We start from the raw sequence: 27,831 nt of genomic DNA on the forward strand, positions 1-27,831 counted from the left end.
TACTTTTAAATTTATATTTATATTGAATGAAATTACCTTTAATGAAATTATATTTTGTTATAAATAGCCGATAGCTTCCTGATCTGGCATGTACTGCAGGGGGCCCAAGGTAGGCAACAGTGGTGTAGTTGGCCAAGTTTAGATTCTAAAGGGTCCCCTTCTTTAGAAATGTGAAGTGAGTATTACTTCGCTCACTTCTAAATTTAGTAAACCAGCTCTGCTGCGTTTGGGAACAATCCACCTTCTTCTGCTGTGTGGACCCCTTGACATCTGCCCTGAAGTCCTGCCCTGATGGCACCACTGCTGAAGCCTGGAAGCTGCTTAACAATACTGGATGCTGACATTGTCCCTGGTACAGGCTACTGTCCTTCTTGTGTGGTCACCTCCTTCACCTGAAACCTTCTGCCAGCAAGGGTGAAGCCACTGAGGGAAAAACTAGGCTGTAGAGGAGCATAGGAGGTTGCTTTATACCACGTCAGACAGTTGGTTCATCTTGCTCAGACTTGTCTCTCCTATCCTTGCTTGGAGACCCCAGGACTTGACCGTAGGACCTTGTGCACGCAAAGCAGGTGCTCTGCCACAGAGCTACATCCCTTTCCTATTTAACTGTTGTGTAGATAGAAGATACAAAGTCATTGAATAACAAGCACCAAAACAATGTGTAAACCCTTTGGCTCCTGATGATTATATCAATTAATCAAAACATTTACTAGTGAATAACTTTAATAATGTTTTGAAGAAGAAGGTGTCCCCGCACTTATAGTGCGAGTTGTTTCCGACTCTTAGGGTGACGTCTTGCGATGTTTACTAGGCAGACCGTACAGGAGGGCCCCGCTTTACGGCGTTCCACTGATGCGGCGGCTTTCAATCAGGGGAAATTCCCTGTTTTAAAGCCGATTTTGCCGTTTTGCGACGTTTTCGCCTCATTTTTGCGTGACGCGGCCCATTATAGTCTATGGGGCCCCGCTTTACGGCGATTTCATTTTCGCGTGATGCGGCCCTTTATAGTCTATGGGGCCCCGCTTTACGGCGATTTCATTTTCGCGTGATGCGGCCCATTATAGTCTATGGGGCCCCGCTTTACGGCGATTTCAGTTTTACGGCAGGGGCCTGGTCCCTAACCCGCCGTATTAGCGGGGCCCTCCTGTATATATGGGGTGGGATTGCCAGTTCCTTCCCCGGCCTTTCTTTACCCCCCAGCATATGCCGGGTACTCATTTTACCGACCACGGATGGATGGAAGGCTGAGTGGACCTCAACCCCTTTTACCGGAGATTTGACTTCCTCCTTCCATTGGAATCGAATTCTGGCCGTGAGCAGAGCTTCGGCTGCGTTACTGCCGCTTACCACTCTGCGCCACGGAGGATCTGTAATAATGTTTTAGTATGACATAAATTAAGGGCTCTTTTGTTTTTCATTATCCATCCAGTCTCTAGGACTTCAGAGGCTTTCATTCACAATCCCAGATGTTTATGGCTCTTTCCTCCAATTACTCATAATTCTCTTACTGTATGAGAAATGAACAAATAGTTCAAATAGTAATCTAGTGAGGTGAATGGGAGAGAACCATAATGCACTGATTCAGCTTTATTACCTAAAGTGTGTTCTCTACTGATGTCTTTTATTTTCTTAGGAAATGGAAGAGTATTATGCCAGAAATAAAAATTCGCTAGACGTATGGAAAAAGCCTGCTGTGATTGAGAGATTGAAGGTGCTCGTATTTCCTTCTTAAGTAGTGTAATAATAGGAGGATTTATTTGATGCAGTCCTGTAAGTGTGGAACTGTCCCTTGAATAATAGCTTATGTGAAGTTTGGGTTCTTATTCCAGTTAAAGCTGCTGATAGTTTTGAAGAGAGAGCGCAATATATGACCCTGATCCATAGGCCTGATAGAATGGCAACTTGGCTTTAAGAGAGTGTTGGACTATGACTTGGGAGACCAGGGTTCGAATCCTCAAACAGCCATGAAGCTCACTGGGTGACCTTGGGCCACTCACTGCCTCTCAGCCTCAGAGGAAGGCAATGGTAATCCACCTCTAAATACTGCTTACAATGAAAACCCTATTTGTAGGGTCGCCATACGTCGGGATCAGCTTGAGGGCAGTCCATTTCCATTTTTCAGTTCCACTGATTTCAATTGCAGACAAACTGAGGCCAAGTTTCTTTTCATTTCCACTGGCTCACACTTCAGACAGTTTAACACAGAGGTTTTGCTGAATAACACTATGTAAAGACAGAAATCTTGACAATGCTTACTATTTAGTCTTCCTTATCCTTACCAAGCCAGAAAGAAAATGATTTCAAATTAAGGCACTGACATGAGAGTAAGATGCTCTGACTCCCCTGTACTTACTTAATGAAAACTGGGTTGGTTGGACCAGAGTTTGTGTGTGTGTGTGAGAGAGAGTCAGACAGACAGAAGTTGTTTATGGCAATGCCGAACCAAGATCTGGCTTGGTGGTACTGTGATTTCTATCAGATTAGCATTTATTTTCTTGGGGTTATCTTAAAATACATTAATACATACATACTGGGCTCTTGCGGGGAGGAAGGGCAGGATATAAATCAAATAAAAAATAAATAAAAAATAATAAATTAAGCTGTATCCAAAAATGCTGTAAGCATCCAAGTTCTTTTGTTATTATTTCATTTATATCTCACTACATCTCATCCAAAGATCACCTAACAGGGGATAACAAATATTCAGTTGTTAAGCCATAGCATAACATGCAATAGCGACAGTTCCCAAACAGTTTTCCAGTTAAGGAGATAGCTCAACCCTTTTGAGGAAATGTAGAGTGCTCAAGCTTAGTAGGTGCTGCTGAGATGTCAAAAAGAAAAAAACAAGTCATGAGATCAGGAACAGGTTACAGAAACAGAGAATGTAGGAAAACTGTCCAAGAATACAAATAGCTACTGAATTCAGGGAGGTCTGAATAGAAATGAATATGTTGGAGAGCTGCTCTTCAAGCTGGCAAAGATGCAGCTGAGGCCAACGGGAGCCAGCAAGGGAACTATCTGAGCAGAGAGGAACTTCTTCTGCCACAGCTCCAATGGCAGATGAAGCAAGCTGCTTTGAAAACTGAGCAGCAGCTTGCCTTTTCAGCCGTGACAGCTGCAGTAGCCAGAACTAAAGAGGAAGCTCCACATCCTGATCCCTCGCACCAACGCATCATTGATAATACGGCTAACAGTGGGATGATGAAACACCAGGTTGCCCTTTCCAGGAAAGGTTAAAGTCACTGGCTAGAATATGAGGAGGGGTAAGAAGACGACTCAAGACAAAAGTAGAACCTAGTCCAACCCATATTTAGGTAGAAGCAAGTTCTGCTGATTTCAGCATCATTTAACTTTTACAGCTGTATGCTTAGGATTCCAGTTGAAATATTAGAATTGCCATTCATCACCACAATTGCTTGGTTCACACATTGTTCTGTCATCAGGAAAGAGCCAAAGCAGCGGGTCTCTGGAACCTTTTCCTACCAGATGTTAGTGGTCTTGGCCAGCTGGATTATGCCTTAATTGCAGAAGAGACAGGGAAGTGCTACTTTGCGCCTCAAGTATTCAACTGTCATGCGCCAGGTTGGTGAATTGTTATGACACTTATAGCAGGGATGGGGAACTTTTTTAGCCCAAGGGCCACATTCCTTTCTGAGCAACAGTCAAGGGGCCACCCACCAGTGTTGGGCAAAGCAACAAATGTAAATTTTATCTTAGTCTAGTAGACTAGTTTCTATACACGCTCACATGCCCCTCTCCATCCTCCGTCTAGGAAGCGAGAAGCATGATCAGAGTTCACGGACACAGTCTAGCCCAGCAAAAAATACTCACGGAGGCTGCAAAGCAGGGCTGATGAGGGCTGTGGCCTTGGGGGAGTCCTGAGGGCCAGATAGAAAGGCCTGCGGGCTGTATTTGACTCCCAGGCCTGAGGTTCCCCATCCTTGCTTACATAATGAACAATGTATGCTTGCTGGAATAGGAGCTGTAACAGCAGCTTTTCTTTTTGTCTCCCAGACACAGGAAACATGGAGGTCCTGCACATGTATGGGACAGAAGAACAAAAAAAGCAATGGCTGGAGCCTCTCCTAGAAGGAAAAATTAGTTCTTGCTTCTGTATGACAGGTTATAGCTGTTTCTTCTTCTTCATCTAGAACTAAGGATGGATCTGTTTTTCTCAGCCATGTCGGTTTTGCATGTATTCATTCATCATTCTGTTCCATCCTGTTTCCGCATTAATATGCGGTGTTTGTTTTTTTTAAAAAAGGGCACGGAAATATTTATTGAAATCCATATTTAAATATGTAGTTTTGAACATGTCTGCTCTCAAAATGCACATCTCTAAATTATGTTATTCTAAAATACAGCTTGATATGTATTTTGGAAAGTGCAAAATGGTAGCTGAGTTCTGATCCAGAAATTAGTCCAGGAAAGCTGATCAGTTCATGTTGGAATTTGTTGGCATTCCTAACTAGCTGAGCACATATAATTCTCCATTTTACAACTATATTTTTACAACTTCAGGTACAATAAAACAAATATAACCTAGACCCAATTATAAGTATTCCCTCTGCTTCTCATCACCATACATCTTTCTGTATCACATCACATATTGATAATAAACCATAACTAATAAATACACATCTAGAGAGAGAGGTATTTTAGAGATGTTTGAGCTCTTCCCAGCTCACCTTAGATTAACTCAGAAATTTTTGAAGATCTTCAGCACACACAAAAAAGTAGAACCCTTTTCCAAGTCAATCAAGATGGCTCAGGTGTGATGCCCATCAGCCTGCGTGATCTCCCCAAAAGTATTCTCCCACCCACTCTCGCTCCCTAACACACCTTTGCCTGGCAAGTAGTGAGTAGGAGCAGCATCAGAGATGCATGGGGGGAAGAGGAGATTTCTCCCCTTTCCTTCCTTGTTCTCAATCCATCTGGATGCATGTCAAGTGCACAAAGCTGAGGGTGGGATCATGGGAGATGTAGTTCTCCAAAGGGCTACTGCAACTGCATGGTCCTCCAGGCTTGTGTCCTGATTTGCAGTTACTTGTAATGTCAGGGTGATGAGGGAGGGCAGGAGGGTGGGGACTCCTCTTTTTTTTTGCAGACCTCTGATGCTGCTTCTACTACTTCTGCTTGAAGACGGGGGGAAATTGAATAGGTTAAGATCATTTCTGTTTACAATGATTTCAGCTACAATAAACCACAATACTTGCTTATGTTATTTGAACAGAACCTGGTGTTGCTTCAAGTGATGCCACCAACATGGAATGCAGCATTCAGAGAGAGGGAAACAGCTATATAATCAATGGCAAGAAGTGGTGGAGCAGTGGTGAGTAAAAAGAGCTTCCTGTAGTGGAATAATGAGAGCACTGATTAATTTTACCCCTTAATCCTTTCCTCTCTCCAATGTTTCTTAATTCGCTGCAAAAGACTAGAAAGATGGCTTTTGTATTTATTTTTGTTTTAATGTCTTGCTTGAACAGACTTTTATATTAACATGCTAGATATTGTAATACACATGCTTATTTTATCTATGGATAAGGTCACACATGACTCAAGCATAAGGTTGCACAGGTAATGGGACTCCGTCAGGAGTGAGCTATGCTCCTGCACATAGAACCTGGATCCTAGACCCCAGTTCAAACTGAGTGTCCTATAAATAGTGGAGAAGGCACGTGAAACCAACAGTCCCTCTGGTGTTGCATGCACATAAATCAATTACTCTTATTGGAATATATTTTACACACACATTATTTAAGAATGTGTAAAGCCACAGATGTAAAGATGTGTTTTTAATGTACATTTTTATTACCATAAAGTTACATGCCAAAGCCATTTTAGCAAAACGTATAGTTGTATTCAAGCATCCTGTTTATATTGTATTGTTATCGTGGGAAATGTGGAATGTGCTGTCATGAATGCGGAACACTTCTGAAGAGGGATTTTGTCCATTAGGTTCCTCAGCTTATTTCCAAAGATGTCTGCAAGGAGAAAAGAAGCCCTCCTGAATTTGGGCTTGATAGATTCCCTATCAGAATAGGCCACCTTTAGATGAGGGCAGTTGTTCAGGCTTCATATTATACACACAGTTCCTTTCTCTTCCATTGAAGCCATTTATTGTATACAAAAATGGAGGGTATAAGAGATATTACTAAAAGACAGTATGAATAACAGAACAAAATAATAAAATGAATCTAAACATTTCATAGCTCCCTAACGTTCTTTACTCTCTTAAAAATCACACTAGTAACAAAAACCATGAGACTAGTCTGTCCAAAAAGCAGGCAAGGAGGCTTGGCCTGCATCCCTCCAGTCAATTCATCTCTCCTGCTTTTAGGTATTCTTTAGCCTGCCCTCCTTTCTCCTAGCAACTAGCCTTATCTTCACCCTGGAATGCAGTTTTTTGTTAGGATTGACTACTGGGCACTTCCAGACTGTTGCTATTTTCGGGTGGGATTCACATACTGGCAAATTCAGCTTTTGCAATTACGGTTGATTGAAAGGTCCCGCACAAGAAACCTGCTTCCACAAAAGACTTTTTGGGGGATAAGGAAAATGATGGGAAGATACAATGGAAAGTGTGGGGTACTACTTGCTTTGATGCAGCATCGTCTACCTCCCCACAAACACACCAGAATGTATGCTCATTCAGTAGCCAACGTCATCTAATCTCCCTGCAAACAAATCAGGATGAATTCTTAATGAACAGGTCATCTGGAAGCACCTGCTGTCTTGGCTATCAGGGCACTTCCATTCGGCACAACCATGGAAATAGTCAATCAAGGCAAAATGGGGAAAAAATGCGGTGGCATGTTCATGAGGATGATGTTGCGTGCAAAACACTGTGCACAATTTGAATGCCTGAGCAGCACCAAGTCCACAAGTCCAAGCACACTCAGAGCTCTCTTGCAAGTGCAGCTATCAAAACTGTCCAAATCTCAAAGTGCAATTCCCTGTTTGTTTGTCTAACAAATCACAAAAGCTGTAACCCTGTAAACTCCACTGGGCTTAATGGGACTTTTGAGTGGACATGTATAGGATTGTGCTGTGAGTGCCTTAACAGCAGTGCTGTAGGTGTCTTTATGTGAAAGCTCCAAACAGATTTGGAAACCCTTGACCATCAAGGCCTGGGCCTCAGAATCCTTCATATAGAGATGTGCTAGAATTCCACCCAATTCAGATTTGTACCAAATTTTCAATTAATTCGCTTGTTCTTATTGCTTATTTTATCATTGCAGATTGGATTTTTATGTAGTGATTTTCCATGGCTATTTTCAAAAACATGTTTTTAAAAAAAATCCACCTCTCATTGATATTAAGAACAATAATTTTATTAACATTTCCTTTCATTTATTGATATTTTCTTTAAACTTATTTGTATTAATAGCAATATTTTTTGTGAGGGAAAGAAACCAGATCCATAAAAGAGCAGCTAGTGGTCAAAGAATGAACCGAGGCTGCCTTGTTAGGTCGATGGAATGCTTTCAAACTAGCACTGGCTAACACATCCCATCCTTCCCTGCAGATGAAGGAAGAATGTTTTTCCCCCTAGCAAATTATGATGGAAATCTCTGTGCATACAGATGTCTAGTTGTATTTTTGTAAAGCTGCATTGCCGCTGCAGAAACAGATTCTAATTAGCAACAGGGTATTACTGTAATGGCTAAAATGTAGCTAATTACTCTCAGCAGCAGTATCTGAGGAAGCATGTCTCTGAATACTAGTTGCTGGGAAATCAGAAGTGAGAGAGTACTCTTGCACTCATGTTCTGCTTGTGGGCTTTCCGTAGGTGTCTGGTTGGCCACTGAGAGCACAGGCTGCTGGACTTAGGTGGTCCTTTGCTCTGATCCAGCAGGGCTCTTCTTGTGTGGCCAGATGCAATCTCAAGCAGCATCTGAAGTTGACATCGCTGTGTCTAGTGCGCCTCCACTGGGGAACATGAAGCACAATATGCCCCATGTCCTGATGCCATTCTGTGCATTTTCTGGATTCCTGTTCCACATAAATTGGCTGGTGAGAGGAAACTCAGCACCAAGGCACCTGGATATATAACAGGGCCAGGGAATCATTGGCCCTCCAGATGTTTTACTTCAGCTTCCATTGTCCCTGACCATTGAGCACATTGATGGGGGCTGATGGGGAAGTGGAGTCCGACAACATCTGGAGGACCACAGGTTCCCCACTCCTGATATATAGGTTGCATTTTTTCCATAATAGACTAAGTTTGCCACTCTCTTTCCTGATCCACGCTTCTCGAGAAAAATATCACTCTCGAGGAAAATAGCTTTTGAGCACTTCTACTCACTCCACTTCCCTGCTTTTAAGCAGGTTTCTTTTCCGTTTGTACATTTCATTAAAATGTATTATTTGAAGCAATTACTGCTAGAAATCATGTGCAGTATTTCCTGTACTCATATATTAGCCTGTCTAAATTAGATTATATTGTAAGCACAGAGCAGCAATGAAAAAGGTACACCATGCCTGAGGTGGCTGGAAATTGGATCTCTCCAGTTGTCTGCTCCACTGGATCAGCCTCATCCCACCACTTGAAGCAACCACAATCAACACTCAGTTCTTTATCTAGGAGCGAGTCCTTTCAGATTTCTCAGCATCAACCCAGGTCAGCCAGGCATTGAGGACCCAGAATGAGCTTAACAGCTTCCCTTCTCCCCATTTTCTAAATAGTAAAGCTACTGGTTTCTTGTGCAGAATCTTCAAAGTCCATTGGAATCTCTTCCGTTCCTGTGCTCTGTTGCCTTCTCCAGTAGCCGTAACGCTTTGCTATTTTGACAATGTGCATTTTGAAAGAGGCTCCCATAAAAAAATACAGGATGGGGTTCAGGCAGCAGTGAAATAAGGCGATGCAGTTTGTTACCTGGAATATGACGTCAATGGTTTTGCTCACGCTGCAGTCTCTAATCAGGGGGTAGATAATGTTGATGGCTCTCCAAAGCTTGACGATGTTGTAAGGTAGTTGGGTGATGATAAAAACCAATACCACTGCTGCAAGAACTTTCAGAGGCTGACATTTTTTAACACTGGGACTCTTAATGAGAGCTTTGGCCACAGCTGAGTAGCAAAACAGCATGATTAGGAAGGGCAAGATAAAACTCAGTAACATTTCCATGATTTCAATGGTTACATTAATTGCTTTCCCTGTGCTCTCAGGAAATGCAGAAAGACATACAAATCTGCCATGGGACTCCATAACTGTGGTAAAAATGAGGTCAGGAATGCAAAGAAACATGGCAGCCGCCCAGACGAAGAACGATGTTTTGCCACATTGCTTCATGGCCTGTGGTTGACCTTGCGATTTGACTATGGTGTTGTATCTGTCAACACTGATGCAGGCCAGAAACTGCATGCTAGCACTGAAGGTCATGGTGTATATAGCAGAGGTGATCTTGCATAAGGGGATGCCAAGCACCCACCCGTGAGTGGCATTTGCAGCCCAAAAAGGAAGAGTAAACAGCAGTAGCAAGTCGGCAATTGCCAAGTTCATGAGGTATACGTTTGTCCTGGCCTTTAGTTTTTTGATAAAGGCAAAGAATGCTACCACTAGGGAATTGCCAGCGAGTCCAACGAGGAAAACAGTAGAGTAAAATGCCGGTAGAAATGACTTGCTGAAAGTTCTCACCCCTTCTTTGTGGCAAAGCATTTCATACAAAGTGTAGTCCACAGTAGCATTCAGCTCATCATCATCATAGTAGTAGTATCCTTCAGAAGAGTTTATATAGGGCTCCATGGAAGAATCTGGCAGATGGGGGAAAAAATACTGAAGTTAATTGCATGCAGTGTTGTGGCTTTTCTGGGAAATCTTGAATTGGAAAATGTTCCAGTGCAAATTAGGATAATGTTTAGTTTGCGTCAGAAAATGTACTGATGCTCTTGAGGGTGATGTAACGTAGCATGTTTATTTCACTTTTATTTAGTAAAGAAAGCTAAAAACTTTCATTGGGAGGGGGGAATTCATAGGGTCGCCATAAGTCGTAATCGACTTGAAGGCACATAACAACAAATTGTACTTTTATTTAGTAAAGAAAGCTAGAAATGCTGAAACTGCCAGGCTTGCCTAACGTATTTGCAATGAGCATCCATTCATTGTTATTAATGCAACATTTTGGAAAACTGTTCACCCCACATCATTGACTGCCTTTTGAAACATTTTGAAATCCATTTTGAGATCTTTGAATCAGAGACTCCAAGCTCATACATTGTGGTCTTCATTGTCTCTTGTAAAGTAGACATTGCAATGAATCAACACATGGGTGCTGCTAAAAATAGCAGCTACATGTCTGCTTCTCTCTTTGTTCTTTAACATTACAACAATCTGTTTCCCTGCCTCCAACCATTAGTAGCCAGTGATGTGAAGTGGGACTGTGACATCTGGGGGGGGGGGAAGCCAGGTTCTCAACTATATTAATTTGCTCTGGTGAGCATATGGATAGTGACCAAAGAGCCAGAATTGCACCAAATATTTTTTTAAAACAGTGAAAGCATGATATAAAATACAGTGAATTGTATTAAAATGATTGCGATGTAAAAGATGGAACAATTAAACTCAGTGTACTCCCTAACGCTAAAGTTCTGTTGCTTCCATTTCTCTTGCTTTCAAAATTAAGATAAGGCAGGAATGCAGAAATAATGGCTTGTTTTTGACATTTTGACCTTGAAACTCTTGATCCAAGTGACTAATTTCAGCTGGGCTGCTGAACACCAGTCTCATTCCCTGGCTGCTCTTTTCATGTTCCTGAGGCTGCAAATGAGCAGACTGATGTGGGAAGCATTTTTCTTAGATGTCAGTGGCTACCACACTTTTGCAGTGTAGCAGTTTTGTTTTGTTCGTATGCACATGTGTGATAAATCTTCAACCTCCATCTAATTGTAGCCAGTTGGTTTTCTTTCATTGATCAACAAAAACTCCAAGTATTTTCAAAGTCTTGTGGATGGGTGCTGCCATTTTTGGCTACATAAGGACTGGCACTTAGAGAAGTGAGATCACTATTAGTACACATGATAACAGATGGATAATCAGCAATTTTAGATTGTTGATCTTTTAAAAAACTTTAAACATATACACCAAATTACCTACCACCAAAATGGCACCTGAGACTATGTATAGTCATGAAAAAAGCAACAAAATTGACCAGCATGCTAAATACATAACTTAAAATGTACACATTTGAGCTGGGAAAGGTATTAAGAGCTATCCTTGGATTACCCAGCCTGGCAGGCTTCCACTTAAACAGATGAACTGAGCAAAAGTTTCTCCTTGCTTGATAGGCTTGCATCTATGGCTTATCTGGTTTCTGGATTGCAGCCTAAGGAGTGTTGCTGTCTTGCTAATAGGGAGACTATTACAGAATGAACAAGAAACATTCCCAACTGGAAAGGAGTTGGAAATGGAATCCGTGTGACCCAATGCCCTTACCATAACATCTGGAATACACCTAGGAACCATGAATCTTATTAAGTGCAAAACCTGTTCATGCCAGCAAATTCAAAATGATAACAGTGTTTCTGAAGAAATGTATCAAATTAGTGTTAATGCATCAAGTGAATAATGGTGGTTTTTTTGGCCATTTTCAAAAGTGCTGGCATAATTAGCGTTGTATGGTAGTTTAAGATAATATGCAGCTTTCTAGGTGCAGCTCTGTGACTCCCAAGGCTGGACCACACCTACCCGTCTCTCTAAGTTATGAACATCCATCACCTCTTCCTTGTAAAATCCACAAGATAGCCATATAAAAACCCATTCTCCACATTGGCACTAGCACCACCGAGAAATGGCACCCAAGTTGGACAAAACTCTCAGGGATACCAGGAGTTGTTATCGGGGGCTGGGAACAGATATAACCTTCCCCACTATGAAAAGACGGTCACAGGTTCAATTCATGGCATCTCTAGGTGGGAAAGTCTACCCACCTGAAATCCCAGAGAGCCACTGCTAGGTCACATCCACATCATACATTTAAAGCACTTTAACAGACATGGCTTCCCCCAAAGAATCCTAGGAACTGTCGTTTAAGGGTGCTGGGAGGTGTAGCTCTGTGAGGGGCTTCCAACAACTCTCAGCACCCTTGGGAAACTACAGTTCCTAGGATCCTTTGGAAGAAGCCGTGACTGTTTAAATTGGTATAAGAGTGCTTTAAATGTATGGTGTGGGTGTGACAGCACCAATGACACATGGAGATGGATTAGTGATCTGAGTCACTACAAGGTAGCTCCCTATGTGCTTCCTATATCTCTCCATGCATATTGGTCTCATCACAATAAACCTTTTGCTAATCATTTATAAAATAAAAACCAATAGATTTCCATCCTCTTGGTCAATTCCAAAATAATAAAATAAACCACTGACCTGTATCCCTTTTCTAGTAGCAAGAGCTGCAGCCTTGATGTCTGCCTGTGGAATGTTGTTTCTGTGATCTGACTCAAGGTTTTTGTCTTTTTTCCAAAGTCACCACGCCTTTCATTTCCACTGTATATTTCTACATTCCTTCTGTCATTTGTCAGCAGTGGTTGCGTTTTCCTGGAATCTGGTTGTTGCATCTGAGCCACAAACTCAGCTTGCTGCTTCAGAGTTGTTTTTAATCTGAGTGGCCAGAACATCTTTGAAAAGCTAGTTAGTGGCATGGAACTCCTGTGTTTCAGGTTTAAGAAATGGGCATAGGAATGAGAGAGAATGTGCTGTTGAGCATATTTTAGTTCAGATATTGTTTGTTGTAGAAAAATAGTTCTATTACAACACAGAAGGTTAAAAAAAATGGGAATAACAATTCAGTCACATCAAAGCACCTCTAATTCTTGTTGATTTCACAAGGCTTAAGCATAAGCTTTGCTGTCCTATTGTAATCAAAAGTTGCTTTGGCTGGATCACGGCCAATGATTTTTAAAAAACAAAATGGTGCAGGTAGTATAGTTAGGTTGTTTCTTAGAGCTTTGGCTTCACTGTTGCTTTAAATTTTGCAGCATTGCTTGTGACTATCAAGCCTTGCTCCATATCAGCTGTGCCCACTCACTAAGGTTATCATCACAGATTCTTCTCTGAGAGACATTCACTGATCAGTGGTGACACCCCACTTGTGGAATATGCTCTGTCTAGCATCCATGTACTTCAATCTTTCATGCCAGGCAAAGACCTTCCTTTTTATATTTTTCCAGGCTTTAAAAAGTATTTCAACCCTGAACTGTGTGGTTTTGTTCTCTGTTGCATATCATAGTGTTGTTACATCAGCTGTCACCAACGTGGTGTCCTCCAGCTATTTTGAAATACAACTCCCAGCAGCCCCAACCATCATGGCTGGTCTTGCTGGGGCTGATGGGAATTACAGTCCAAAACAGCTGAAGGGCACCATGTTGGCAAAGGCAGGGTTACCAAATATAGTCTAATTGTGTGTTTTTTAAATACTGCTGATCGTTTATTGTTGTACTTGTAACGCACCTTGAAATATTTTATTTTAAAAAAATATAAATAAATGAAAATAAATCCTGAGAGCTAAAAAAAATGATGAAATCTGGCAGTCTTCTCTAACTGGACATGTTCTTCGCATTATTAATTTTGGGGGTGTGCTTGTACTTGCACAGCTGATTCAATCCCCATTGTTCACAAATAAGGGGAGTTTTAGTCCACAATGGTCTCCACGTAGCTGTCAGAGGTTTGACCTCCTATGTGAGTGAAAACCTTAATGCTGGAACTTAAGTGGATCCTCCATAACGTTAAGAATCTCAGATTTCCTGAATGCTATAAAAGTCCTGCTCATGCAAGGACAGCTCTTTACAACTCATACCTGAACAGAAGAAGATTTGGGATTCTTCAAGTTTTGCTCCTTTAAGATTGCAACGTAAATATAAGTGAAAAACAAAGTTAAAAGCGACAGGAATAGAATCAGGTTTATTTATTTCAGTCATAGACCAGCACATATAAAATGCAACACCATATATATAATACTATGAAACAGATCCCATATAAATAAACCTAATAATATATTAAAATATTATTTTGTCGACAAACTACAGCAAGCGAGGGCAGCTGTGAAAAAACTAGCCGCTTTAGCTGTAACCTGGGCATTCTAATCTGACAAAAAAGATGATAAATAACATTTGTCAGATCTGCCAGGGATTTTCTGTAAAATTGGGGTAATAAAGAGGAAGTGGGTGTCATGGTAAAAGGAGCGGTATAATAAAGCATGTTCAACTGTCTCCACAAGGACATAATCGCTCTTGATAGAGAACTCTCTCCAGAACCTTCTCTCCAGACAGTCAAGTCGCCGAGTATTTGGAGGGCACGTGTGCCCTCCCATTGTCTCTGAAATCAGGATATATTGCGGCTATATTTAAATGATTTTGCAATTCTATATCCCAAATTTGCTGTTAGATAGTAGCCTTAGCTTTGGCATGTCCAAGAGCTAAAAGAACACTGGGAGGGTATCCATTATTCCATAATTTCTTGTTCAATGTCCTTTTTCCATTTTGTCATTAGCATTTGTCCTAGCATTCATATCCCCTACCAATATGATTAAAGGGTGTAAATAGGACTGATATAACGAGTCCAGAACATTGTCTAAGTCCGACCAGAATGAAGGGCATGCGTGCTTAGATGACACCGGGGGACAATACACATTGATCAAAAAGATCTTACAGCCAGACGACCAAGTAATCTGAGTTATTAGAATATTATTTGACTTAATTTGATGAATGTGTTGATTGTATATTGTATATTCTATTCTATGTAAGTCACCTAGAGTGTCCGTTAAGTCGGACAGATAGGCGACTAACAAGTAAAATTTTATTATTTTTTATTTATTTATTATTAACTAAATCAAATGACTGAATGGTGGGGTTATGGTCCACCTTTATCAAAGTCACTAGGCCGCCACTCGGCCTACCTCCACAATCCGACTTGACTGCCGGTAATGTATAAACTGCATAGCCGGGCAGTGAAGGAAAAGTAGGGGAATTTACCCATGATTCCTGAATGCAAAGCACCTGGAATTGCATGCAGAAATCATAAAAAGCGCCGTCTACCAACTTAGACGTCCAAACCGCAATATTCCAGGAGAGAATGTTAAAGCATAACTTCGGTCTACAAGGAGGACGGCATCAGGTAGACAGAAGTTCATCAGGGGATTCTGCTATGGTATCTATAGAGTTGGTTTCCCTAAGGTGAGTAATGACTTCACAAGTGTTAGCAGGTCTACTTACATTTGAAATATACTGCTTATGGGAGGATTGTAACTCCACTGGGTTACATTTTGAAAGGGATCCCATTTCATGCTGTTCTAAGATTCTAAGATCTGTCCATCAAGAGATTGAATTCGTATTCAGATAAAATTTCTGAGTCGGAATACAGGGAGGACCCGAATTTAGAGAAGGAGTATCACAAATAGGGGATCAAGGAGCAGGAGCCTGCTTTTGGTGCCTAGGTGAGGCATGTATCTGCTTCTGATGTGAAAAGGCTCTCCCTGGCTTCATCTCCCTTTGAGGTTGCATATTTAAAAGGGGGACTGAGTCACCAAATTTACCTACTAGATGGAAAGTTAATCTCTTAAGTCTTAAAATAATGTTTTGCTGTTCCAACTTAGGCAGCTCTGAAAAAGTATTAAGAAGAGTAGCTTCCTCCTCAATAAAAGGATCTAGCTGCAGTTCATTATTACAAAAGGACGGAGTTGAATTTGAGGGGAGAGTAGTTAAAGCGTTTTCTTTCTCAGATGGACCACAAAAAGGGTCTCTAAGGGAAAAGTTGTAACATTTCCAAATTAAGGTTTTTTTTGATTGACCAGTCCTATGGCAAATGGGCAATGGATCGGATAAATCCCTAAAAAATCTTTGTACGCCAATCCCATGACAAAATAATAGATGTCTATTTGCGTGGATATGTTTCACTATATTCACATTACCAAAAGTCAGCAGAATCTTAGAGTTTACCGGGGCACTATAAAGTATTTTCATTTTAACTATATCAGAGGGCTTCAGCCGCTCTGGCAAGAAGGGTTGGATGACGTTTATAATCTGGGGTTTCCCAAAAGTGTATCTATCACACACGCCTAAATCATATAAAAATATTATTGCTATTGTATCCTGAATAAGTTGAAGTTTCCAGTGCTTAGCACATTTCCTCGACGCCATCACTGGCGCAGGCACTGAAGACATCTGGGTCTCTCGGCATACAGAATTGTCTAAGTCCAGAGTTTCAAGAGCCGAAGGATTGCTTAAGTATGGTATAGACGAGGCCACAGGCTGTAGAACAGGGTCCGGATGCAATAGCGGTGTCGTCAGGCTTGTACCTTGATTGGAAGTGATGTTATGACGCTTTGACTTATTCTCTGTCAAAGGATCCAATAGCTTGAATAGCCTCAAAAAGTTCATATTCTTTGTCCTCCTCTGTGCCGATTTTAAGTTCTTGATGTTTTTTTACTTTTTCTTATGATGAAGTTGCTTCATTCTAAGATGACGTTTATGTTTCCATTTCTTGGTATTTTTAACACATCAAGAAGGATTCTGAGGTAACCCCGGGCTGCCCCCCACACTGGTTAGAATGTGAACCAACTTGGTTTCACCCTTTAGTGGGAAAGATTCGGACTGGTGGAGATGGTGGAGGTGCTTATATTCATCCACAAGAGTTGTCAGAAGTTTGTTTGTCTCAGTTAGAAAGTTCTTAATATAAACAAGTTCCATCTCTATTACTGCCAGTCTTGGATACAAAGAACTATATACACTTTGACATGGATCTAAGATAAGTGGTACATCCCTGTAATCTGCATTTGGAGAACACAGAAAGGGCATTGAGTCTATTGGAGGAGGGTCCCCCTGTGTGTATGCTCCCACTTTAGAGCTAGCCGATGAATTGGATAAAATAGATGGGAGGAACTTCTCCGCCATCTTCAGTTCAACTGCTAGATTGGCGGAGGAAGAGGATAAGCAGACCCTTGGTAAGATCCCCTTTGTATCAAGGGACCAGTCCAAATTGGGGGGATTTGAATCCGAAAGTTGTAGAGCCACAATTGGACCCTGGGTAATATCAACATCTGTATTATCGGCCCAGGAAGAGTTGAAATTATCCTGTGCATTATCCTTGCCCTTCTGCTTTGAGGCAAAAAAATGAGTGATTTGTAGCTGCTTCTGTACTGTTCGTGTTGATTTTAGACCATCTTCTAAGGGAATCCCTTTATCTCTATAAGATGTTCTGGTAAAAACCATGGCAAGCCCCTTTAAGAGTCTCAAGTCCAAGTAAATGGTCAAAATACTACCGCGAGGTATTTTGTGACTAAGACTAAAAAACGAATGCTGTTAAAATTGATGGCAACGTTTCCCGGAAGATAAGGAATGAATAGGCAGAGTTTCCCTTTCAAGAATATCCAGGGAATCCAAGGAATCCTCCATGGGTCATTAACAGGCAGCTCCCCCTAAGTTATTTACGTTAGGGAGGAGGTCTTGGCAGGCGATAAAATAGCAACTAATAGACTAAAAGGAGGCTATTAAAACTTGCCCGTGATTAATAGACAGTAGAACTAAAAATAATTCAGCCCCTAAAACCTGTTAGACTAGGAACTGGACAAAAAGATAGATGTAGCTTACGGAGCTGGAGGGAGGATAGCCCTCCCCCATCGGCCATTTTCTCCCTTCCGACCCATAGAAATTAATGAACCTACGTTAGTCATGACTGTTAACTTCAGTGGGTCTACTCTGAGTAGGACTAGCATTGAATACCACCCATAGTGTTACCTTAGCATTGCTACCAGATGAAAATGAGTGATTTTTTTACACTTGATTTTAGGCAGAAACAAAAGGGAACAGCACCAAACAAAGGGCAGGAAAGAGAGACAAGCTCTGGTGCTAGATGAAATTTATTGTGAGCTCAACGCATTTCGGAACTTGTCCTTCTTCAGGAAATTGATAAAATGAGTGTCTCCTCAGAATAATTCATCCTAGTCCAGGCACGGCATGTAGTGCTCCTCTGGTCTGATCAGCCTGAGCTGGAGTCCCAACATTGAGGCAACAGCTTTGCTGCAACCCACCTGGACTGGTGTCCCAACCCACTGGTTGAAGATCTACAAGCTACCTTATATTGAGTCAACGGTTGCTCCAACTAGCCCAGTTATGTCTACTCTGACTGGCAGTAACTCACCAAGTTTTCAGGCGGAGGTGTCTCCTAACTGGAGACTCACATTTCCTTGCAAGCAAGTTCTATTACTTAATGTAATTTATGGCTAAATAAGGCTGATTCATACTGCAGGTTTTTATGCCAACCCAGAACTGTTCACTAAGAAGTCTTGTTTTTGCTCTCTTTTTTTAGGGGCTGGAGATCCAAACTGCAAGTTTGCTATTGTGATGGCCAGAGATAAAAATACATCTGCATCCAGGTGAGAAGAAAGCCATGGTAACTGAGCCAGACGATTGGTCCGTCTAGCTCAGTATTGTCTACACTGATCGGCAGCGGCTCTCCAGAGTGTCAGATGGGACATTCCCATCCCTGCTTGGAGATACTGGGGCTTGAACCTGGTACCTTCTGCATGCAAAGCAGTGTTATGCAGGGACCTTGAACTTCCTCATGAGCAGAGCTCACTAGAAATGCAAGTTCCCCTGTAAAGAGAGCAGCAGGATCTTTTGCTAGAGTTACCCGCCCGTCACCCCCCAGAACATGTATAATTTTACCCTTAACCCAATGACACATACACAGAAAGTAAAATAAAGAGTGGTTTTATTGAGAGAAGAAACAAGGAAAAATATTGCAGTTTACAATTACAGTTAACAATGAGCAGCTTTCTAACTATTATTCATTCATTCAGCAACACTGGATAGACTGAAGCAAAGAGACTAAAGTTATGCACGCTTTCACATCAAACTCACCCACACAGAAGGAAAAAAGGAAAGAAAGAGGCTCAGAAGTTGCATATACCTTTCCTGGAAAATTGCTGCAAGACTAAGGCTGAGAGAGAGACTTTCGTATCTAGCCCAATGAGCCAAAAGCTCTGCCCTTGTGTAACCAGCGCTAGATTTGAAAGTTCTCACCCAAATCCGTAGCTCTGAAGCTCTGCCAGGAGGCTAGGGTGCGTTGATAAGAAAAGCAGCTGCTGAGCCCTCCCAAAGGAGGAACTGCCCTCCCCTTCTCACTCCTCATGTTTTATACCTTTTCCTAACTAAACTGACCCCTGTGTAAACCCAATGTAAATGTCTCCAGGAAGATGTGGATGTGACAAATAAGAACAATGAAAGAATTTAGGATCATCAGTCAAGGAATGTATTGTTTTTCCAGAAACCATTCCTTGGGGGATTCCCAGATAATGACTGCGATCTCCCACCTGTGAACTCCTAACGTTCTGTCTCTTCCTTTAAGATTATCATAATGGTTATGCAGTTTGAAAGGAGCTATCCTGTTTCTTCCAAAGGCTTAGAAATGCACAATACTTCCCAGCCTGAAAGGAGCTATTCTTTCTCAACGGCTTAGAGACGCACAACACTTCCTAGTTTGAAAGGAGCTATTCTGTTTCCTCCTGAAGGCCTAGATTATCATAAACATTTCCTTTGTTTGAAAGGAGCACCTATTCTTACTGGGTGACATTCCCCAAATTTCCATAGGAGTCAGGAAGTCTATACCTTCAGGTTTGCAAGATATGTACTCAGAGGTCACAGAGGGGCTGTCTCCCAGGAATCTTTGCTGTTGGCGGCTTTCCAAACTCTGGTTCACTGAGATGGATCAAAGATTAAAAATTCCCAATATTTGATTCCTCATTACAGCAGATATTGTACCACTGAGCTACAGTCCTTAAGCTTCTAAGCTTATTTTCTTCTCAGCTTATACTTAGCTGAGCCAGGACACAAGCCAGGTCTATGCTGTGGCTGGTAATATTGCAGAGAACTCTGTAGTGCTCTGGTGGATACCTGGATTGGCCAGTGTATCAATGGACTCTACTTTCCTCTGGCATCCACCCCCTGCTCTTGCCAATGAGAGCACAGAGCCTGTCCCCCCCCCCCACCTCGATCACTATTACTTAGTGCTACTGGTGAGGAGCTGCTGCTCAAGAGGTAGAGGTTGTAACAATGTAGAAGCCACCTTCCCATTCTCATGTTCTGGTTTTTTTTAATTAGTCTAATATCCAACATCACTTTTGTTGTTGTTGCTTTGATTAGATATAAACAGCACAGTATGATCATTGTGCCAATGGATACACCAGGCGTCAAACTTATAAGGCCTCTTTCAGTCTTTGGATACTTTGGTAAGTTGGTTTGCCAAACACTTGTTATTTTACTAGCCTGACAGTTAAACGTGCTGCAGTCTGGTAGCTTTAGTGCTATCTGAACTGGCCTGATAAACAAATAAACATTTTTGTTATTGACCTTGCTTTCTGATGTGCCAAGTTTCATCCCAGCTTTGTCCGTTTCTGTGCCTAGTGAAGCCTGGGGACTGTATTTTTTTTTTTAAAAAATGTCTGATAGTATGTTTACCTGCCATGCATGAATATCAGCACATTTTACTAATGAATGGCCTAATCCATTCAATTGTTTCTTAAAAAATTAGATTATCCTCCTCTTCCTCCCCACCACCACCACCACTCTTAACCAGCAGGTCTTCTCTTTCCCAGTGAAATATCCAATTGGTTACATTTTCCAACAATGAAAGAGATTGTTCACAGAGTGATTTCATGATCACTCATTATCAACTATATCTTCATCACATTTGTCCTCACAGTGAAGTACGCCGGGTTCTAGCAGTCAGAGAAGAAGTAGCATTATAGTAGAGGGGGATTTCTTGCTTTCACCTAATTTTGCCTAACTGCCCTTGTCTATCCATGGCCACTGTTAGAAACAGTGCTAGACTAGAGGAAGGCAAGTGGCTTGTGCAAGGCAGGGGTGAGTCCTGAGCCCCCAAACCATCCTTTACCCCTACAATGGCTGCTGCGACATCCAGTTTACAGAAGGCAAGCTAGTGACGTTGAGAAACAAGTCACTTGCCTAAGGCTACAAACTGAGTACAAGTCAGAGTTGGGATCTGGGCCCTTAAACCCCACAAATAGTTTCCCCTTTCAAATATTATTAATCCTTTGACCCAGCATTTACTGCTGTGGGATGCCATGCTCTGCATGAATTGTCCCTCCTCCTCAGCACAGAGTCTTCCCATGTTTGCAAAGACAAAAAGAGAGAGCAGGTGGGAGAGAGAAATTTGGGAAGCTTTTCAAAACAGTGTTGCCCACGTTCCTTCTTCACAAAAAAACAGAATTAACTTATGGAGAGGATGCAACCTGTGAAAACCATTTGCCCTCATGTGCTGGCACCCTGACGTGCAGCACAAAAAAGAGAAAGAAGAAAGGAAAGAAAGGGAGAAAAGAAATAAATGCTGGCAGCCATCCTAAGGTCAAAACCTGTAATTGAAAACCAGTACATCGTGCTTTCTGCTTTGTAGTTTGTTTGCCCTGAACAAGCAATCAACAACGACTGGGATAAAAAAAAAACTGGTGATTTGTCCTTTAAAGGGCTGTTTGCTGGAATGTGCATATCAGAGAAAGACAAGGCACATGTCCTGTGCTTTTTAAACACACAGGGTGGCATTCAATGCTAGTCCTACTCAGAGCAGGCCCACTAAAATGAATGACGCTAAGTTAGTCATGCCTACTAACTTCAGTGGGTCTACTCTGAGTAGGCCTAGCATTGAATACCATCTAATGACACTAACAGTTTCTTGCAATTGACATTTGCCTTTGTTCTTTTCACAACATTATAGATTATTTTCATGGTGGACATTTTGAAGTGCATTTTAATGCTGTTCGGGTACCCGTCTCTCATTTAATACTTGGTGAGTCTCAACATTCCTCCTCTGGCAGTCTCTGGAGAGCTCTACAAACCTCTGCTGCAGCTTTCTCCCACTTGGTGCCCTCCAAATGTTTTGGACTGGCCATACGACGCTGGATGGAAGTTGTAGTTCAAAGCATTTGAAGGTTCCAGGTTGGCAAAAGCTGGTCTTTTGGCAGGATTGCCTGGGCTGGGCCTTGCCTTCTATACCTTTACCCTGTTGTGTGTGGTAAGAGGACCCTTTATTTACTCTCAGTTCTATTGGGGCATGGAACATTTAAATGCAAAGGAGCCCCTTTCTTGTGCTGGGTTTCCATCACTAAGTCCTGACATGTGATCCTGATACATATACACAGTTGACTGATCTGCTTTATCTTTTTTTTTTAATGATCAGCGAGCAGGTGATGGGAAAAAGACCTAACTGTGACCCTGGAGAGCAGCTGCAAGTCCAATCAGACAATACTGATCTAGATGGACAAATAATCTGACTTGGTATAAGGCCATTTTGTATGCTTTCATGTCTCCCCAGAGAAATGTCAGTGATCTGTCCACTGTACTATGTTAGCTATGAAATGATCCCACATTAGTTGTGCACAGGCAAACTCCTGTCACAAAGGCAAATGAAAGATAATTGGAAAGATCTTACCTTTCTCCTTTTTTTGACACAGGAGAAGGAAGGGGATTTGAAATAGCACAAGGAAGACTTGGGCCAGGCCGAATCCACCACTGTATGAGGTCAATAGGGGCAGCTGAGACTGCTTTGCGGATCCTGTGCAAGCGTTCGGCCCAGAGGGTGACATTCGGGAAGAAGCTGTACCATCATGTGAGTTCAGCTGCTAATTTTTTATCTATACATTTTTCCTTAGGTTAGAGGTGCATTACAGCTGATAACAAGAGGCTAGGCTTCAGTAACATGCTAGAAAGGATAATGTTTATGTGCTATATCAGGGGTGAGGAACTGGATCAGGACTGCAGGCTGGATCCAAAACTGGGCCAAATATGGTGGTAGATGCTATCCCATTGCTACTGTTAAGTAAGATTCAACTGTCGAACCATCTTGTCCTTTGCCTCAGGCAGCAAAAATGTCTTGGGCTTGCCCTGGGCTCGGATAGGATTTCGATCATTAAGTCTGTAACTGAACCAGCCCTAACACCATGGTTTTAAGAGCACCATTAAGTTGTGCATTACATCTTCTTGGCAGCCAAAAGCTGAACAGTTGCTGCAGCAGTAGAGCGTGATGACATAAAGCAGATTTCAAAGGAATTGCTCCAGTGTTTGCCGTGCTGAAGAAGTGCCAATATATTTGCCTACCCAACATCTCTCACTGGATAAAGAGGGGCAACTGGCTGGCACCATTTCCACTACCCAAATATCACCAGAGGTGCTTCTTTTCCATTGGTGGCAGTCATAGCCAGTTAGATAACAAAGCCATTTGATTACTTTTCCTTTAAAGAAAAAAATAGCTCCACGAGGGTGGTGATTTTGAGCAGAGAGGCAGCAGTCACACCATGGGGGCCATAGCTTAGTAGGACTGCATATGCTTTGCATTCAGAAGGTCCCAGGTGCAGCTCCTGGCATCTCTAGTTTGGTTTGCTTTTAAAAAGATGAGCAAGTGGTGATGAGAAATCCCTGTCTGAGCCCAGGACCAGCTCAAGACATTTTGCTGCCGGAGGCAAAGGACAAGATGGCGCTCCCTCCCAGTTTTACTGCCAGAATCTAATGGGTTAACAGTTGAATCTTAGTTCAGCAGTAGGGATGGGATAGTGTCTCCCACCACATCTAAGACAGCAGGTCAGATTAGAGGACCTAGAAGAGGCTATGTGACATCAGAGGGGAATGGTGAGGGGTTCAGGAGAAACAGCTAGGGACTGCTACTCTCTGCCTAATGGCAGGGACGGCCCTGTCTGAGATCCTGGAGGGCCATAGCCAATCAGAAGAGACAATTCTGGACTAGATGGAGACTCTCCATAAGGCAGCTCCTGTGTCCCCATGTGTGACATTCTATAGGCCCTCATGAACAGACAATCAGACAACAAATTATAAAAAATAAACTGAAAATGCAAACTGAAAAAGTATAACTCCTAAAGTTTCTATCAACATTATCAAAAAGTGCTGGTTTTATTACATCTGTTCATGGACCTGATTTTTCAAAGCATCTTCCAGCTGACACTTAGACCTGTGACTTTAGACAGTACTCACTTTCGGTAAGATCACTAGTAGAAGGCATAGTAAGGTTGGTTATGCTACTTAACAGTGGAATTTTCACATTTTTTTAAAAATCTTTATGACCCTGTAGGAAGTTGTGGCTCACTGGATTGCTGAATGCCGCATTGCTATTGAGCAGGCAAGATTGCTTACGTTAAAAGCAGCCAGCAAAATAGACACCGTGGGCAACAAAGAAGCCAGAAAAGAGGTAACCGGTCACGCCTTGCAAGCTGGAAAAAATTGCATCTTGTTAGGAGATGTACCTTGGTCAAGCGTATCCCAAGGGGTGCCTTCCAGATGTTGTGAACTACAGCTCCCATCCCTGACCATTGGCCATGTTGGCTGGGGCTGATGAGAGTTTTAGTCCAAAACACACCTGGAGAACACTACATTGGCTACTCGTGACCTAGGAAGTGGAATTTTACCATCCCTGCAGATAATAGGGATGGGTGAGAATTTTGATTCAGTTCGCATTTCAAGTAGAATCTATCAAATTCACACTTTCCGAAACAATATGAGAACCGAAACACAATCGTCCTTCGAAATTTGCATTTATTAGAATTTTGGGATGCAGTCTGCCAACTAAACAATATTTACAAAAATGCACGTATTAGGGGAAAATATGCATAAAAATGAATATATGAACATAACAGGCAAAAAGCATGATGCGATGGGAAATGTCTTGCAAAAATGTGGACGTTTGTCAAAACTGCCTACAAAAAAGTGTTTATTTGGACAAATTCGCACTAAAATGGTGGAGAATTTGCATGAGGATTTTTAAAAAAAATTAATTGCTGTGGAAATGTAGAGAACTGAATTTGACATTGGAAAAATGAGAAACGGAAAGAACCAAAAGTGACAGATCTTTCTATCCCTAGCACATAGCAAAAAAAGTATCTTTCATACCCACACAATCCCACTTGTGTGTATTTGGGCAAATACAGCAACTGTTTATGATTTTCATTGTAACTTTTTCTTGTAAACACATTGTGAATTTAAGGCAGAGAGGAAGGGCCTTAGCTCAGGTGTAGAGCATCTACTTTGCATGCAAAACGTCATGAGATCAATCCCTGGCATCTCCAGAGAGGGCTGAATGAGCACCTTGCCTGAAAATCCAGAGAGCCACTGTTCCCTACTGAGCTAGATGGACCAATGATCTGACTCAGCATCTTCCTACACATGGTAGATTGTTATCATAGTAATTACAGCAATTGGAACACCTAGTCTTCCAGCTTTCAAGAAAGTGAGTTCAGTTTGATCAATAATTAATTTAACTTTGGGCCGTTTCCTCCATGGAGCATACATGGTTCCTCTCCTCCTTCTTTTTAATCTTCAAGAACACTGTGAGGTGGGTTAGGCCAAGAAAAAATGACTGGCTCAAGGACACCCAGTGAGCCTCATGGCTGAGTGGGGATTTGAACTTGGGTCTCTTGGTCCTAGTCTGACACTCTGTTGTTGTTGTTATGTGCCTTCAAGTCGATTATGACTTATGGTGACCCTATGAATCAGTGACCTCCAAGAGCATCTGTCATGAACCACCCTGTTCAGATCTTGTAAGTTCAGGTCTGTGGCTTCCTTTATGGAATCAATCCATCTCTTGTTTAGCCTTCCTCTTTTTCTACTCCCTGCTGTTTTCCCCAGCATTATTGTCTTTTCTAGTGAATCATGTCTTCTCATGATGTGTCCAAAGTATGATAGCTTCAGTTTCATCATTTTAGCTTCTAGTGACAGTTTTGGTTTTATTTGTTCTAACACCCAGTCTGACACTCTAGTCACAGTATAGAGAGGTCAATGTGGCTGTCCTATTCAATTGTGAAACTCCTGGAAGCTTACCAAAAGATGAAACTCACCGAATTCTCAAGAAGCATTGTACTCATTTGGGCTGACTGTCAGTGACTACTGGTTTTGATTAGATACTTGATTGACCTTGTTTTGGGTTTTTTCCCCAGAAGCTACTGTAGAAACTTCATCATCCAACTGCATCAACAGCCCACGACAAAAAACATACATATTAACAAAGGGCGGGGTTGGGGTTCTACCTGCCTAAAGTCCCCCTAGCTTTTAGGCACGTTACAAAAATGAACATTCACAAATCTGTCCAATGGCATGGGGATGCTCCGCATCTGTTCTGAATTGCAAGTCTGTTGCAATAGGGTTTTGTTTGTTTGGTCCCAAACAAATACAAAAATCAAGTTTCCACTCCCCTTTACAGGTTGCTATGATCAAAGTGGTGGCACCCAGAGCAGTCCTTAAAGTGATTGACTGTGCCATTCAGGTTTGTGGAGGTGCTGGATTCTCTGAAGACTTCCCATTAGCTCAAATGTAAGTGAAATTATTAGAACAGCCTAATAGTGCAAGCCAAACACGTCCCACCACGAGGCATGATGGCTCACTAAAAGTTGCTTTGGTTGCTTTTGAATGGAATGGCAAATACACAGATGTATTTTCAAGGTCCTGGCAGGCTACAATACATAGGCCATATTTGCACATAATGCTAAGTCATGGTTTGTTTTAATCATGGTTAACAAACCACAAGTTCTCTCACAAGTTAACAAGCCACGCCTTGTTTCTCCAAAGCTTGCTCTTGTTTTATACCTCTGTAGCAGGGTGGGGTTGGTCAAACAAACCAGGGTTAATCAAGGCTGCCGGATTCAGACATAACACCAAACCACAGTTTAAAAAAGTTATGGTATGTAAGCAGACAACAAACCATAGTTAGGCTGTTCGGCTTGGTTTGAATCATAACAAACCAATAATAACTTAGCATTGTGTGAACCAGGCGATACTGGCTGAGCTGTATTTAGTTTGGAGGACTTACAGGTGTGTGGTAATAATATCAGGGTTGTCTCCTGCTTTGAAGGGAGCCCTGGTAAATTGGTCCTCTAGTGGGCATTTTCCGACATCAATTGATCTCCTGATGACTGCTGCTGGCAGTAGTGGACAGCTGAATTTTACACACCCATAGCATTGCTCTGAGGCATTATGGGAAATTAAAATTCATTTCCCACAGTTGCTATCTTAATTTCCTACAATGCTCCAGAGTGACACTAGAGTTTGGGGGGAGTGCTTAGACTCACGGAATCAGCTGATGGCAGGTCAATGCTGGTGTCAGCAGTGGGCCTTGGTAACTGCCCAGAGCAGATTAGCTTGAACATACTGTCTCCAGGTTGCCAACTTAGCTTGCTCATATTTAGGACTGAATTAAAGTAGTTTTTCTTTGCTCACATTCTAATCTATAACTTAAGGATTTTTTAAAATAAAAAATGAACAGTAACTGAGCTTCATTTTAAGAACATTCCTGTACAGTAGGGCTCCGCTTTACAGCGCTTCGCTTTACAGCTCTTTGTTAATGCAGCGGTCTCAATTAGACTAAAGCCCCACTCATACGGCGCTTGTTCTGCTCTTATGGCGTTTTTCAGGCATTACGCGCCATTCTATTTAATGAGTTCGACTTTTCAGCAGGGGTCCAGAACATAACCCGCCTTATGAGTGGGGCCCTACTGTATCCAAATATGGATTTTCAGGCAGTTTACATGAAAACTTAAAATCTACAGTAAACCTTATGAATCAATGCATCAAATTTATACACATTTGTAGTATAGTCAGAAAATTGTGTCCCAGCAGAAATCCGTATACTGTACTCTACAACTTGCGCTTGGATTGTGCATTGCATTGGTGATGGTGGTTGGATTAGACCTCCAAAGTCCCTTCTATGAAAAACATAAATCATGATTCTGCTGAAGTTGTAAATTTTATAGTCCCACTGCCTGCACTGAAAGTATGAAGGCCCTTTAGTGCTAAACTTTGTTTAGACTCAAGCTTTCCCCCTATTCCCTT

At 41.9% G+C, this 27,831-nt stretch overlaps 2 protein-coding genes across 2 annotated transcripts in view; one reads left to right on the forward strand and one right to left on the reverse strand.

Moving 5' to 3' along the window:
- ACAD11 (acyl-CoA dehydrogenase family member 11) overlaps positions 1–27,831 on the forward strand; it is a 45,445-nt gene that overhangs the window by 17,058 nt on the left and 556 nt on the right. The window contains exons 10-19 of the mRNA XM_061587934.1: positions 1,634–1,711; positions 3,444–3,582; positions 4,015–4,122; positions 5,234–5,332; positions 18,299–18,365; positions 20,134–20,219; positions 21,722–21,793; positions 22,458–22,612; positions 24,086–24,202; positions 26,207–26,316. Of these exons, the coding sequence (XP_061443918.1) occupies positions 1,634–1,711; positions 3,444–3,582; positions 4,015–4,122; positions 5,234–5,332; positions 18,299–18,365; positions 20,134–20,219; positions 21,722–21,793; positions 22,458–22,612; positions 24,086–24,202; positions 26,207–26,316 (1,031 nt within the window). The remainder of the gene's footprint in view (positions 1–1,633; positions 1,712–3,443; positions 3,583–4,014; positions 4,123–5,233; positions 5,333–18,298; positions 18,366–20,133; positions 20,220–21,721; positions 21,794–22,457; positions 22,613–24,085; positions 24,203–26,206; positions 26,317–27,831) is intronic.
- Positions 5,406–12,478, reverse strand: ACKR4 (atypical chemokine receptor 4). Its single transcript, XM_061587938.1, has 2 exons — positions 12,365–12,478; positions 5,406–9,756 (listed from the first exon to the last, which is right to left on the reverse strand). The coding sequence occupies exon 2, from the start codon at positions 9,746–9,748 to the stop codon at positions 8,681–8,683; it is 1,068 nt and encodes a 355-aa protein (XP_061443922.1). The 5' UTR covers positions 9,749–9,756; positions 12,365–12,478; the 3' UTR covers positions 5,406–8,680.

Source organism: Rhineura floridana, chromosome 10 (genome assembly GCF_030035675.1).
Source record: "Rhineura floridana isolate rRhiFlo1 chromosome 10, rRhiFlo1.hap2, whole genome shotgun sequence".
Classification (NCBI taxonomy): domain Eukaryota; kingdom Metazoa; phylum Chordata; class Lepidosauria; order Squamata; family Rhineuridae; genus Rhineura; species Rhineura floridana.